A 15488-nucleotide genomic window follows, 5' to 3' on the forward strand; every position below is an offset into this window, starting at 1 on the left:
TTGACCACGACTGTATGTATATGTACATACATATTTTGTGGCCTACTACTTAACTTTATAGTTTAGTGCACAGGTATTCAACATTTTCCAGGCCAAGGACACCTGAACTGATGGAGACATGGGCGTAGTTACATACAGTACATCATTTTCGTCTACAACACATCTTTAGTTGTATATTGTGTCTAAGTTTTTTAGGGGTAAATGGGTTATACTTGTATAGCGCTTTTCTACCTTCAAGGTACCGATTTGTGATTTTGCATTGACTGTGACAGACAGCAGCCTGTACGTTTTCACACCCTAGCTGCATACAGTGGCCTGAAGAAAACCACAGGCCACCTGGCTGGCGCCAGCTTGCGCAGCTCGGAGCACGGCAGTCAAACCCAATCAATAGCTCTGCATTTCCTGTCCATTTGTTCAGGTCTCTTCATTAATAATTACTGCTTGGCAGAGCTTAAATGTTCAGGCTGGCTGGGCCAAGAGAAGAGGCTGTGTGACCTTTCCCCGCCCCTGACTTGACTTGGATCACATGCACAGGTGCAGGGGCAGACGTAATAAAGCGACATGATGGCATTACTCCTGATATAGGAACGTGTGCCCTTCCCTCTCCAAGGATGGACTATCATTCCAAACTAACCATTTTTACACTTCTGCTTTTTAGACTTTTCCCATATTCCACAGTATTCTGGACATCTGTGTTGGTGAATCTTTTGCAATTTGTTCAATGAACAATGGAGACAGCAAAGAATAAAGCTGTAGGTGGGAAGCGGTGTATTAGCGGGAGGCTGCAGCAACACAAACATGTAGCCGGTGTTTCATTGTTTACATTCCCGAAAGATGACAGTCAAGCTTTACCATTAGCCTGTGGAGAACTGGGACAACAGAGACTCTTACCAGGAGGACTTTGAGTTGGATACGCAGACGCGGTACCGTGAGTACGCAACCAGAATGTTGCCATAAGCATTTTGTTTAATTTGTATGTGTAACGCAGTACGCAGCTGCGGCTTCCAAACATTTGATCGCTTGCCCCTACGTGCGTGCCGCTATGTGCATGTCACGTACGTAACTTTGGGGAAATATATGTGCTGTATGAACTTTGGGGAGGTGAACGGTACTTTGGGCTGTGGGATTGAGTGTGTTGTGCGGGTGTTTGATTTGTATTGGCGGGTTATATGGACGGGTGGGGGGAGGTGTTTGTTATGCGGGATTAATTTGTGGCATATTAAATATAAGCCTGGTTGTGTTGTGGCTAATAGAGTATATATATGTCTTGTGTTTATTTACTGTTTTAGTCATTCCCAGCTAAATATCAGGTCCCACCCGCCTCTCACAGCATCTTCCCTATCTGAATTGCTTCCACTGCCCTCTAGTCCTTCACTCTCACTTTCCTCATCCACAAATCTTTCATCCTCGCTCAAATTAATGGGGAAATCGTCGCTTTCTCGGTCCGAATCGGTCTCGCTGCTGGTGGCCATGATTGTAAACAATGTGCGGATGTGAGGAGCTCCACAACCGGTGACGTCACGCTACTTCCGGTACAGGCAAGGCTTTTTTATCAGCGACCTAAAGTTGCGAACTTTATCGTCGATGTTCTCTACTAAATTCTTTCAGCAAAAATATGGCAATATCGCGAAATGATCAAGTATGACACATAGAATGGACCTGCTATCCCCGTTTAAATAAGAAAATTGCATTTCAGTAGGCCTTTAATGTGGTCCGTCACATCATTTATTGTAGTCCGTCTTGTCATTTAATGTGGTCTGCCACAACATTTTATGTGGCCCCCAAATCATTTAATTTGGTTGGTCACGGCACATCATTTAATATGGTCCGTCACATCATTTAATGTGGTCCGTCACATCATTTAATGTGGTCCGTCACATCATTTAATGTGGTCCGTCACATCATTTAAAGTAGTCCACCACATCATTTAAAGTAGTCTGTCACATCATTTAATGTGGTCCGTCACATCATTTAATGTGGTCCGTCGCATCATTTAATGTGGTCCGTCGCATCATTTAATGTGGTCCGTCACATCATTTAATGTGGTCCGTCGCATCATTTAATGTGGTCAGTCCCGTCATTTAATGTGGTCCATCATGTAATTTAATTTGGTCCGTCACATTATTTAATGTGGTCCGTCACATCATTTAATGTGGTCCGTCGCATCATTTAATGTGGTCAGTCCCGTCATTTAATGTGGTCCATCATGTAATTTAATTTGGTCCGTCACATTATTTAATGTGGTCCGTCACATCATTTAATGTGTTCCGTCGCATCATTTAATCTGGTCAGTCACGTCATTTAATGTGGTCCATCATGTAATTTAATTTGGTCCGTCACGTTATTTAATGTGGTCCGTCACGGCACTTAATGTGGTCCGTCACATTATTTAAAGTGGTCCGTCACATCATTTAAAGTAGTCCACCACATCATTTAAAGTAGTCTGTCACATCATTTAATGTGGTCCGCCACTTCTTTTAATGTGGTCCGCCACATCATTTTATGTGGCCCGCCACATCATTTTATGTGGCCCGCCACGTCATTTAAAGTGGTCCGCCAAATCATTTAAAGTAGTCCGTCACATCATTTAATGTGGTCCGTCACGTCATTTAATGTGGTCAGTCACGTTATTTAATTTGGTCCGTCACATCATTTAATGTGGTCCGTCACGTCATTTAATGTGGTCAGTCACGTTATTTAATTTGGTCCGTCACATCATTTAATGTGGTCCGTCACGTCATTTAATGTGGTCCATCACGTTATTTAATGTGGTCCGTCACGTCATTTAATGTGGTCAGTCACGTTATTTAATTTGGTCCGTCACATCATTTAATGTGGTCCGTCACATCATTTAATGTGGTCCATCACGTTATTTAATGTGGTCCGTCACGTTATTTAATATGGTCCGTCACGGCACTTAATGTGGTCCGTCACTTTATTTAAAGTGGTCCGTCACATCATTTAAAGTAGTCCACCACATCATTTAAAGTAGTCTGTCACATCATTTAATGTGGTCCGCCATTTCTTTTAATGTGGTCCGCCACATCATTTTATGTGGCCCGCCACGTCATTTAAAGTGGTCCGCCAAATCATTTAAAGTAGTCCGTCACATCATTTAATGTGGTCCGTCACGTCATTTAATGTGGTCAGTCACGTTATTTAATTTGGTCCGTCACATCATTTAATGTGGTCCGTCACGTCATTTAATGTGGTCCATCACGTTATTTAATGTGGTCCGTCACGTCATTTAATGTGGTCCATCACGTTATTTAATGTGGTCCGTCACGTCATTTAATGTGGTCCGTCGCATCATTTAATGTGGTCAGTCATGTCATTTAATTTGGTCCGTCACGTTATTTAATGTGGTCTGTCACGTCATTTAATATGGTCCGTCATGGCACTTAATGTGGTCCGTCATGGCATTTAATGTGGTCCGTCACGTCATTTAATGTGGTCCGTCACATTATTTAAAGTGGTCTGTCACATCATTTAAAGTAGTCCACCACATCATTTAAAGTAGTCTGTCATATCATTTTATGTGGCCCGCCACGTCATTTAAAGTGGTCCGCCAAATCATTTAAAGTAGTCCGTCACATCATTTAATGTGGTCCGTCACGTCATTTAATGTGGTCCATCACGTTATTTAATGTGGTCCGTCACATCATTTAATGTGGTCCGTCACGGCACTTAATGTGGTCTGTCACATTATTTGAAGTGGTCCGTCACATCATTTAATGTGGTCCGTCACGGCACTTAATGTGGTCCGTCACATCATTTAATGTGGTCCGTCACATCATTTAATGTGGTCTGTCACATCATTTAAAGTAGTCCACCACATCATTTAAAGTAGTCTGTCACATCATTTAATGTGGTCCGCCATTTCTTTTAATGTGGTCCGCCACATCATTTTATGTGGCCCGCCACATCATTTAAAGTGGTCCGCCAAATCATTTAAAGTAGTCCGTCACGTCATTTAATGTGACTCACCACGTAATTTAAAGTGGTCCGCCAAATCATTTAAAGTAGTCCGTCACATCATTTAATGTGGCCCACCATATCATTTAATAAGCACCAATGATTGTCACACACACACTAGGTGTGGCGAAATTATTCTCTGCATTTGACCCATCACCCTTGATCACCCCCCTGGGAGGTGAGGGGAGCTTTGAGCAGCTGGCGGTGGCCGCGCCCGGGAATCATTTTTGGTGATTTAACCTCCAATTGTGGTTTGTCTCATAACTTTTTGTAGTCCACCACGTCAATTCATGTGGCCCTCTGAGGGCAGCTACAGATATGATGTGGCCCTCAATAAAAAACAAGTTGAAAACCCTGCTGTAGACAAAACCTTGTCTCATTGTTAGTTATAACCACCCTGATATCATTTATGAGGTCAAAGGGGAATTGCACTTTTTTTTTTAAAATTTTGCCTGTCATTCACAACACACTTTTTTGTGCAGTCTAAACTTTAAAATATGGCTCATACAATGTAGCTAATGGGAGTCATCTATTCCGCCTCTAAAGCCCTCTAAAAACATCCCATACCGGCAACAATACTTTATTTGCATGTTGTGACCTGCATATTAACCAAGTATTAGAGACATTGTTATAATAAGAGCTAACGCAGAGGAACTACTTTTCGTAACACAGCGCATTGATCACAGAAGTAACTAACTAGTGCAGTATTAACATACTGAGCCGGTGAGCTGCTGCATCGCCTCTGAGTTGGTAAAAGTTAATTGTACTTTATAAATCATGTATCACATGTGTCGGTCAACTTTTTAAATTCAGTGTAGACCTGAAGACATCGCTAGGAAGAAGCAACAATGCTCCCAGCTTTTTTCTTTTTACTTGAGGAGTGAGGACTATGATAATTGTATCGTCCAAACAAGGAACACAAGTCATTTACTGAAAGACATGAACATCCCATCAGTCGGCATCCCAGTGAGAGCAGACATTGAACAGTAAGGGATTGTTTTATTATGTCTGCAGTTTTTATTTCTTGTTTAACACTTAGCAATAATGCTAAATGATGCTTGGTGTTTTGCTTTAACAAGATCTACCCAACATCCAACTTGTCCGTATATTCAGGCTAAAAAAGATATGGTTCTGGTCATAATTTGTCCCAAAGTAGTCGTTGTTGGCTCTCATGAAGTCTGCAATGATTAGTGGTGGTGTTGTTATTGTTGTAGGACACAGCAAACGTTGTGATGCGCTCTGTGAAATCAATACGCCGCCATAATGTGCAAGTACTCTTTTTTTCCCCCCCGGTGTTTGGTGGTTCTGTCTGTTTACAGCGCCACATGTAAGTGTGGCATATGTATTACATTGTTTTAACCCAGTGATCAGTTTCCATGTGGATATGACTATTGACATGTGAGTGGACGCAATGTTTTTCAAACCCCTCAAATAAAACAAAAACACTGTTCTTTTGTGGATTTTGGGTGACAGGCGATGTGATGTTCCACTTTGTTGGTCCGACCCAAATACGGGAAGGGAAGGGTCAAACAATACTGAAACATTGACAACTTATAAAAAAACACAAGTACCGTATTTTTCGGAGTATAAGTCGCACCGGCCGAAAATGCATAATAAAGAAGGAAAAAAACATATAAGTCGCATTTTTGGGGGAAATTTATTTGATAAAACCCAACACCAAGAATAGACATTTGAAAGGCAAGTTAAAATAAATAAAGAATAGTGAACAACAGGCTGAATAAGTGTACGTTATATGACGCATAAATAACCAACTGAGAACGTGCCTGGTATGTTAACGTAACATATTATGGTAAGAGTCATTCAAATAACTATAACATATAGAACATGCTATACGTTTACCAAACAATCTGTCACTCCTGATCGCTAAATCCCATGAAATCTTATACGTCTAGTCTCTTATGTGAATGAGCTAAGTAATATTATTTGATATTTTACAGTAATGTGTTAATAATTTCACACATAGGTCGCTCCTGAGTATAAGTCGCACCCCCGGCCAAACTATGAAAAAAAACTGTGACTTATAGTCCGAAAAATACAGTAGTGACAATGTGTGTCACTTTAAGAAAAAAAAACATGTGACCCATACAGCTGCTGTGTCGTTTAAATGTAAAGCACCAAACTGTGTTTATTACGAAGCGCCGTCTCACGAGCAATAGTTCGTACTATATGAAGTCGTAGGAGTGGCATGCTGTGTTTGACATCGGCCACCATCAATTTAAATGGAACTAATAAAAGGGGAAAATTCCAAATTGTGAGATCATTTTGATCTTATATCACCAGGTAAATGTACTTATTTTCCTGTTTACTATTTGGCTCATTGACCAGAGTTGTGTGTTTAATATGCCTTTCTGCAAAGCCATTTGTTTGGGGAAAAAAATACTCCTACCAAATTTTCCAGACTATAGGGACTATTTAAGAAGGACCCACCAAATTTGAGAAGAAAAAAAAACATTTTTACATATATTAGCCGCAGATATATATTGGTTTGAAAGATTGCATACTTTAATTGTTTCCAAATGTTGGTCACATTGCACTAAAACGGCTGATCAAACAAGACAGAAGTCAAATCAAACAAGACAAAAGTCATTGACATGGACCCACTAGCTGCAGAATCTAGCTCTCCAGTCAGCTAAACAGACTAAAAAACTCCACAATGACGTTTTGGTGAATTTATGAAACTGAAACAATACAAAACGAATGCCATTGTGAGTTATTAATACTAACAGACACTTGTAAACGTGTTAGCATATTTGCTAATGCTAACAACGCTAGCTTGATTACATTTCAATAGCACGTACAAATATGCATGAAAACACTCCTACAGACATCACAAGGGACGCTTCAGTAAGTATGAATTGTTTTAGTTATATTGTACTTACAACTTACAAACGTTGCTTGGAGTGATGAATGCAGAATCCTTTCGAGCAGTAACGCTATGGACTAATATACTTCCGGCACGAAACACAAAGTACATTTTCATCTTGCAGCACCTGCAGTGAGTGATCTCGTCCAAATCGGCCATAGCCCAAACAATATCACATCTTTTCAGTGTCTCGGTAGGCGGAATACTACAAATATTTGTTGAATACAAAAGGTAATTCAATTTGCAAGTCAAATGTAGTGACTTTCTTTAATCCAGCAGATGATGCCATTGTGAAACAGCAACACTGTCCGTGCAGTGTCTATACAGCAAGTGAGTGTGCTACACACTCACTGAGGCGTCATTTTCCCATTGCTATCAATAAGCAAGGTAATAATAAACAGAATAAAGGACGGGAGGTAACTCAGAGCATGACACTGAACTAAAATAAGGTGTTTTTATTTTTGGAATAAAAAAATGATGCTGTTGTAGCCATTCATAAAATTGAAGAGATGATTTTAGTCCATAAGAGAGCACTTGGTTTGGTTAATTATAAAAAAAACAAAACGTTTTGTATTTTTTTTAAAATGAATTCGTTTTTAATTCATCTTTTCTGTGGCTCCCATTTTCTAGCCTCTGCACGAGGAATAGCACCAGTCACAAAGTGTGTGTGTGTTTGTACATTTCAGTGAATCCAGGTCAGAATTTGGTGACGGCTGAGGCGATGTTTTCCAAAGCCGATCGAGCCTCGGAGGAGGGGAAAGCCTGAATGGCCTCCAGAGCCTTGTTGCCATGGTAACAGCATAAATTGACTGCCGCGCTCACGCCTTTCTCCGATTTCACCGTCGCCAAGAGCTGTTAAGAGATCAAAACACACTTTAACTTGTCACGTTTGTGTCACTGGTTTTGCTTTGACACAAGCAGGCACAGCGCGAGAACAAAACTTACACAGTGAACCACTATACAAAACTATAATCATGACATTAAATCGATTAAAATTACTTAGTTTTATGAAACATGCTTTTTACAATATATTGATCTTAGCTTGTACAAGATCCAGTACAGTTCTTTTTTTGTGTATGCCATTTCAATAAGACAACATGAATATGTAGAGACACAAAAAGGGAAAGGCCAAAGACTCACAAAAAGTATGAGGAATGTATAAAATGCATTAAATCAGTCTGGACTAAGCACTTTAATTCACATAGTGAGTAGGATGTTGATGTTGAGGCATTTCTTATAGCGCATACATTTAAGAGGTAAGCAAGCCCTGTGTGCATTTCATCAAAAACTAAAAATAAACAGCAGATTTTGAGGTTAGCCTTACCTTGTCTGCATATTTAATATATAATTATTTTGCACACACACTTCTCACCATCTGCTTGGCAAAAAATAGCCAAATGTCGGTCATTCTTCCTTCACTGCATGCGATACGCAGAATACAAAGAATATTAGCGAGTCAGCATTCTCCTCCCCAAAAATTCATAGATTTTTGGTCCAAATTTTTTAGTGAGTAAAAATTGAAGAAGTTTCTTTTTTTTTTTTTTTTAATGATTATCATTGTTTAAAAACACAACTTTTGCACATGGTCATGTACAGTACAGGCCAAAAGTTTGGACACACCTTCTCATTCAATGGGTTTTCTTTATTTTCATGACTATTTACATTGTAGATTGTCACTGAAGGCATCAAAACTATGAATGAACACATGTGGAGTTATGTACTTAACAAAAAAAGGTGAAATAACTGAAAACATGTTTTATATTCTAGTTTATTTAAAACAGCCACCCTTTGCTCTGATTACTGCTTTTCACACTCTTGGCATTCTCTCGATGAGCTTCACGAGGTAGTCACCTGAAATGGTTTTCACTTCACAGGTGTCATAGCTTTGATGCCTTCAGTGACAATCTACAATGTAAATAGTCATGAAAATAAAAAAAATTAGAAGGTGTGTCCAAACTTTTGGCCTGTACTGTAGGTGATGAATGGACAGCTGATCAAAATAACGAGCTTCTGCAGCAAAGTGGACGTTTAGTGTTACTCCCAAAACTTTAATTTCTGACCCCAAAATACGCAGAGTCAGACTATCGATAAGACGCTTTAAAATAAAGTGGGCAAAGTATGCACAAAACCGTGTCTGTGGGGAGTCAGCCATTAAAATCTTGATAAAAGGACGGACAAGGCGTCTGGTTTCCTTTTCTTCAATGCACAACATTCACACTCAATTAATGTGTTCAATAGGTCACTACTTCTAGAAACTTATATTTCTTTTTTGGTTTCCTGTCCAGTTATCCAAATGAGTGACAAATGTGGATCTATTATGTCACTTCACACAACTCAATGCAATAAATCAACATAGCAATGATCATATTAATTACATATTCTTAAGTGCAATATGATTATTCAAATTAACTGAAGATACACAAAATTATACATAAGAGGTGTCTTCAGGCACTGTTGCAGCTGTGTGGGAGGGGGAATATGCGTGGCACTTTAAAAAAAAAAAAAAAAAAAGATTTTAGTTTGCTAAATCGTTTTTGTGTAATCGGTATGGGTGTTCAGATACAACTTTTTCACTTCTAAAAGCAATATTGTAGCCTTGAGTGTGGCTGATGCCGAATAATCCGATACAATATCAGCAGTAATCATAGTGCATACTTTTATTATTTTGTAGTGTGGAATCTTATGCCTGGTTCACACCAACGGCGCTTGCCGCTCTTTAAAGCGGCAAGCAAAGCGCCGTCATTTTTGTCAATTTTTCCACGAATATCCCGATCTCTGAAGTAATGTTATGCTTTGATACGCTCTGATACGAATTAGTTGCCGCTTTCTTACCGTTCCTCACGCTTTGATCCCGCTTTGATACGCTTTAAATCACGCTTTGATACGTTTTATTACGCTTTATTGAACTTTATTACGCTTTGATGCGATCCTGACGCTTTAAATCAGGCTCTGACACGATTATCAAGCTCTGTTGTGCATTGTTACAACAAAAATAAGAAAACAATGTGAAAAACTCAGTATACTGTTTTCCACACATTTTTTATATTCATTTATTTTTTGAATTTCTCTTTTTTTTCCGTTATATTATGTTTTATATCTTCATTTCTTTTATTTTTGTCATCTTAATAAATATCTATCTTTCATTTCTTATGCTAGTTGAAAATAATAAAAGGCAATTATCCACACATTTTTTATATTCATTTATTTTTTCAATTTGTCTTTTTTTCGTTATATTATGTTTTATATCTTCATTTCTTTTATTTTTGTCATCTTAATAAATATCTATCTTTCATTTCTTATGCTAGTTGAAAATAAAAGGCAATTATCCACACATTTTTTATATTCATTTATTTTTTCAATTTCTCTTCTTTTTCCGTTATATTATGTTTTATATCTTCATTTCTTTTATTTTTGTCATCTTAATAAATATCTATCTTTCATTTCTTATGCTAGTTGAAAATAATAAAAGGCAATTATCCACACATTTTTTATATTCATTTATTTTTTCAATTTCTCTTTTTTTTCCGTTATATTATGTTTTATATCTTCATTTCTTTTATTTTTGTCATCTTAATAAATATCTATCTTTCATTTCTTATGCTAGTTGAATATAATAAAAGGCAATTATCCACACATTTTTTATATTCATTTATTTTTTCAATTTCTCTTTTTTTTCCGTTATATTATGTTTTATATCTTCATTTCTTTTATTTTTGTCATCTTAATAAATATCTATCTTTCATTTCTTATGCTAGTTGAAAATAATAAAAGGCATTTCTTTTATAAAACGTAACATGTTCTCTTTATTATTAACATTTTCATACAGAAAAATTATAGACACTAATGTCAAACTGCAACATCAAACAGCAAACTCTAACAGAAGTACAGAAACAATGATCATCGTATAAAAAAGGCAATGATGCAAAAGAGAATGGATTTGTAATCCTGTGTTGGTTTTACATAAAAGTTTCAATGTCACTAGTCAATATCACAGTCACTTCCTATTTGTAGTTGTAGACTGGGGTCCGCGCTTTGAACCAAGATCTGTTAAGCTTTCCTACGCTTTTAGTCAAGTTTTGCTGAGCTTTGTCACGCTTTTTCACGCTTTCATACACTCTCGGCGCTTTATTCCATTCTTGACAGAGCGCAGAATTTTTTTAAACCGTTTAAAAATTTTTGGCGAACTTGCCGCATGTCCCGCTTCACTACAAGCTTTCCCACGATCCATTAGGACCCTCACGCTTTAATCAGGCTTTGTTACGCTATAACGCCGCTTTGCATGCCGCTTTAAAGCGCCGTCAAAGCGCCGTTGGTGTGAACCTAGCATTAGAAAAGGCTTAATCAAGTGAAATAACTCAAACAGAGAACAATGGTAGGTGTGAAAAACACTAACCTATTTATAAACTGGAATGTTCTTTAACTAAATTGAAGTATAAATTTCCTTTTGGTTGACACGTAGTGGTCACAAAAATTCATTAAGGTAAGCTGATGACACTGCCATTTGAATGATGCCGACACGTTTGTCACTTGTTTATATTGACAAATGTCATGTTATAGACAGCAATATTATTTAATTAAGGACATTTATTAATATGTCTAGCTTAGTGCTGTTAACTGCAGTGTACAGTAGCTGCTTGTTGTAAGTATCCTACGATATAGCCTATTATGTTTACCTTCTTGTAAATGACTTCACTAAAATACAAGAAAAACAAACCTCGTGGACTTTATTGGAGGATATTTATATGTACAGTTTTGCAATACGGATGTCAACTATCTGTCCAGTTTTGCACAAGTAAATACGCTGCAGGACTGCTTCTATCCGATATCAATATCGGATCGGGACACCTCTATTAATCAGGGCCTAATTTACTTCCACAACTGGTGACTCAGCCAACTAAGTGACGGGTTAAGGTCTAATTTCCTAAGTGCATGAATCAGGGGCTTTCAAACTTGTTCCACTGAGGACCAAATGCTGAAAAATTAAAGAATGTGAGTGGTCACGTTGATATACAGTGCCCTCCAAAAGTATTGGAACGGTGAGTCCCATTTGTTTATTTTTGTTGTAGACTGAAAACATTTGGGTTTGACATCAAAAGCTGAATATGGGACAAGAGATCAACATTTCAGCTTTTATTTCCAGGTATTTACATCTGGATCTGATACACAACTTAGAAGATAGCACCTTTTGTTTGAACCTACCCATTTTTCATGAGAGCAAAAGTATTGTAACATGTGACTGACAGGTGTTTTGTTGCCCAGGTATCTCCCAATTACATTGATTATTTAAACAATAAATAGCACTGAATGTCTGAGCTCAGTTTCAGATTGGGTAGGATAGGTTTTGCCTGTGCAGACTGCATTTAGAGGTGGAACCAACATGAAAACCAGAGAGCTGTCTATGGGTGAAAAAGAAGCAATTGTGAATCTGAGAGAAGATGGACAATCAATCAGAGCCATTGCACAAACATTGGCCATAGCCAGTACAACCATTTGGAATGTCCTGAAGAAGAAAGAAACCACTGGTGTACTAAGCAACAGACGTCGAACAGGTAGACCACGGAAAACATCAGCAGTTGATGACAGAAACATTGTGAGAGCTATAAAGAACAACTGTTAGTGACTTCAGCAACAACCTCCAGAGGGCAGGACTGAAGGTATCAATCTATTGTTCGCAGAAGACTTCATGAACAGAAGTACAGAGGCTACACCAGAAGATGCAAACCACTAATTAGCAAGAAGAATAGGCAGGCCAGGCTGGAATTTGCTAAAAGGTACAGAGATGAGCCTCAAAAATTCTGGGAAAAAGTTTTATGGACTGATGAGACAAAGATTAACTTCTTCCAAAGTGATGGAAAGGCGAAAGTTTGGAGAAAGGATCTGCTCATGATACCAAACATACAATCTCATCTGTGAAACACAGCGGAGGTAATGTCATGACTAGTGGTTAGAGTGTCCGCCCTGAGGTTGGTAGGTTGTGAGTTCAAAACCCTGGTCGAGTCATACCAAAGACTATAAAAATGGAACCCATTACCTCCCTGCTTGGCACTCAGCATTAAGGGTTGGAATTGGGGGTTAAATCACCAAAAATTATTCCCGGGCACGGCCACCGTTGCTGCTCACTGCTCCCCTCACCTCCCAGGGGGTGATCAAGGGTGATGGGTCAAATGCAGAGAATAATTTCGCCACACCTAGTGTGTGTGTGACAATCATTGGTACTTTAACTTAACTTGGGCTTGCATGGCTTCTTCTGGGACGTCATCTTCATTGATGATGTAACACATGATGGCAGCAGCAAAATGAACTCGGAAGTCTACAGAAACATTTTGTCTGCTAATTTAAAGAAAGATGCAACCAAACTTATTGGGAGATCCTTCATCATGCAGCAAGATAATGACCCAAAACACACTGCTAAAACAACAAAGGAGTTCATCAGGGGCAAGAAGTGGAAGGTTTTAGACTGGCCAAGTCGGTCTCCAGACTTAAACCTAATAGAGCATGCATTTTACCTGCTGAAGAGGAGACTGAAGTGAGTAACCCCCCAAAACAAACAACTGAAAGAGGCTGTGGTGAAAGCCTGGAAAAGTATCGCAAAAGAAGAATGCAAACGTTTGGTGATGTCAATGGGTCACAGGCTTGATGCAGTTATTGAAAGCAAAGGATTTGCGAATAAATATTAAGTCTTATTCACTTTAATCTATTTTAAGTTAACATGTTCCAATACTTTTGCTCACCTGAAAATGTTGTGTTCCATTACAAATAATGCTATCTTCTAAGATGTGTATCAGATCCAGATGTAAATACCTGGAAATGAAAGCTGAAATGTTGATCTCTTTTCTCATATTCATCTCTTGATGTCAAACCCAAATGTTTTCAGTCTACAACAAAAATAAAGGAATTGGCCTTACTGCTCCAATACTTTTGTAGGGCACTGTATATATATATATATATATATATAAACTGAAAATATACAGTATTTAATTATTTAAAAACAAATTCAAATACAAAGCTTTGTGTTAATAATAGTTATAAATACTGTATCAATATTTGAAACTTTTTTTCTTACATTGTACATTTTTGCTCCATGTTTGCTGTGTTTATTTGTTGAAATGTATTACAGCATTACTCCTTCCATGAAAACTTCTCCCCTTGTGCCCTTTACCAGCTGAAGGAGATTGTCCCACAATGCGTCTTCGAGCCTCAGTGTCTCCTCCACAAATAGGCCTTGGTAACTAATCTAGCCTGCTCTGATTTCAGACAGGACTAGATAACCCTCCCAAACACCATCGGACCCCTCTGGAGCATCCCACCTCTTTTTTGCAACCCACCAATCCCCTTCTTGTCTTTTATTGCATTGACATTGAAAGTTAATTCCTTCACTTCCATCACAGTAAAATTACATGTACTAACTATTATTTTTTTTTTTTTATAGAAAATGCTTACCTTTGAATAATCAAGCTGGTTTCTTGTTTTTGCCTGACGGAAAAAAACCCAGGAAAAGTTAGTTAGCAGTAGTTACAGCAGACCAACTAATGACACTTCCTGCATTCTGAAACTCTTATCTTGCTACATTTTATAGTGTGACGAGCCATAAACATGAGTTACACTCATAGCTCACCATTAGGGGGTGCTATCTCTCAAATTGTATGAAAATTAATGGAATTAAGATCAGAGCTCACCTTCATAGTCATATCTCTGGAGTAAGACGGCTGAACTTGAGGTGAGAGGACTTTTTGTGTTTTTCCTCATCAAATTGCAAATATTTATCAGTGCAGTGGTACCTCAACTTATGAGTGTATTGAGATCAGAGCTGTCTCTCGGCAAGCAAGCAAAAATTTGACTGAAAAATGTATAGAGTCTCAACAATTAAGCAAGAAAGAAGAACAACGCAGAGAAAGATTCAAACAAATGTAAAGACACAGTCAGGCTACTGTTCACTGTCAACAAGACAGGAACTCACAAACTTAAACCACTATGTAGGTCTGGACGATTATGGCAAAAACAATATTCACGATTATTTTGATTGTCATTGTAATTACGATTATTTATTAATTTGGAACCATTAGTATATATTGTACTACCAAAATTCAACATTAAATAGAGTTAAAAAAAACAGATATAAATGAGTAATGAATAAACCTCAACGAGTGAAATAATAATAGTAATAACAGTAAATTTAAATAACAATAGAAATATTAAAAAAACAATACAATTTAGTTTTTTCATTTTAATTGTTTTTAATTAAGTTTTTTACATTTTACACTTATTTTACCACCATAGAGTGTGCTTTTTGTGTCAAATAAAAATGTATAACACATTTGTTAATAAAATGCACAAATCCTCACATTTATTGGTGCAATACATCTTTGGACAATTTAGACCAATATTTTAGGTCAAAGTATAATAATTGTGTAAATGTATCCATAAGTGCTTTAAGTACATTATGCTTGTGTTTGGTACTTTTTAAAATGCCTTTTATTTTGTTAACGCAGTCAGACTAGATGATGACTTAAAAAAAAAAAAAAGACAGCGCGGCCGCGACGCCCAAGTTGCGACTGCTCTCCTGTTTCTACGTTAATGTTGCATCAATGATGTCGTTCACAACAACACAAGCAGATGACATGTGTTGTGG

At 37.8% G+C, this 15488-nt stretch overlaps 1 protein-coding gene across 3 annotated transcripts in view; it reads right to left on the bottom strand.

The window, feature by feature from the left end:
• Window positions 1-7299: 7299 nt before the first annotated feature.
• Window positions 7300-15488, bottom strand: part of pdss2 (prenyl (decaprenyl) diphosphate synthase, subunit 2) — an 86323-nt gene continuing 78134 nt past the window's right edge. For 2 of the 3 annotated variants that reach the window (XM_062041706.1, XM_062041704.1), the window contains 2 exons: window positions 14300-14332; window positions 7300-7711 (listed from right to left, as the gene is read on the bottom strand). In XM_062041706.1, coding sequence (XP_061897690.1) covers window positions 7556-7711; window positions 14300-14332 — 189 coding nt within the window. In that variant the 3' untranslated portion in view covers window positions 7300-7555. The remainder of the gene's footprint in view (window positions 7712-14299; window positions 14333-15488) is intronic. The other variant, XM_062041705.1, reaches the window with a different exon arrangement.

This window comes from Entelurus aequoreus, linkage group LG03 (assembly GCF_033978785.1).
Source record: "Entelurus aequoreus isolate RoL-2023_Sb linkage group LG03, RoL_Eaeq_v1.1, whole genome shotgun sequence".
In the NCBI taxonomy this organism is placed as follows: Eukaryota; Metazoa; Chordata; class Actinopteri; order Syngnathiformes; family Syngnathidae; genus Entelurus; species Entelurus aequoreus.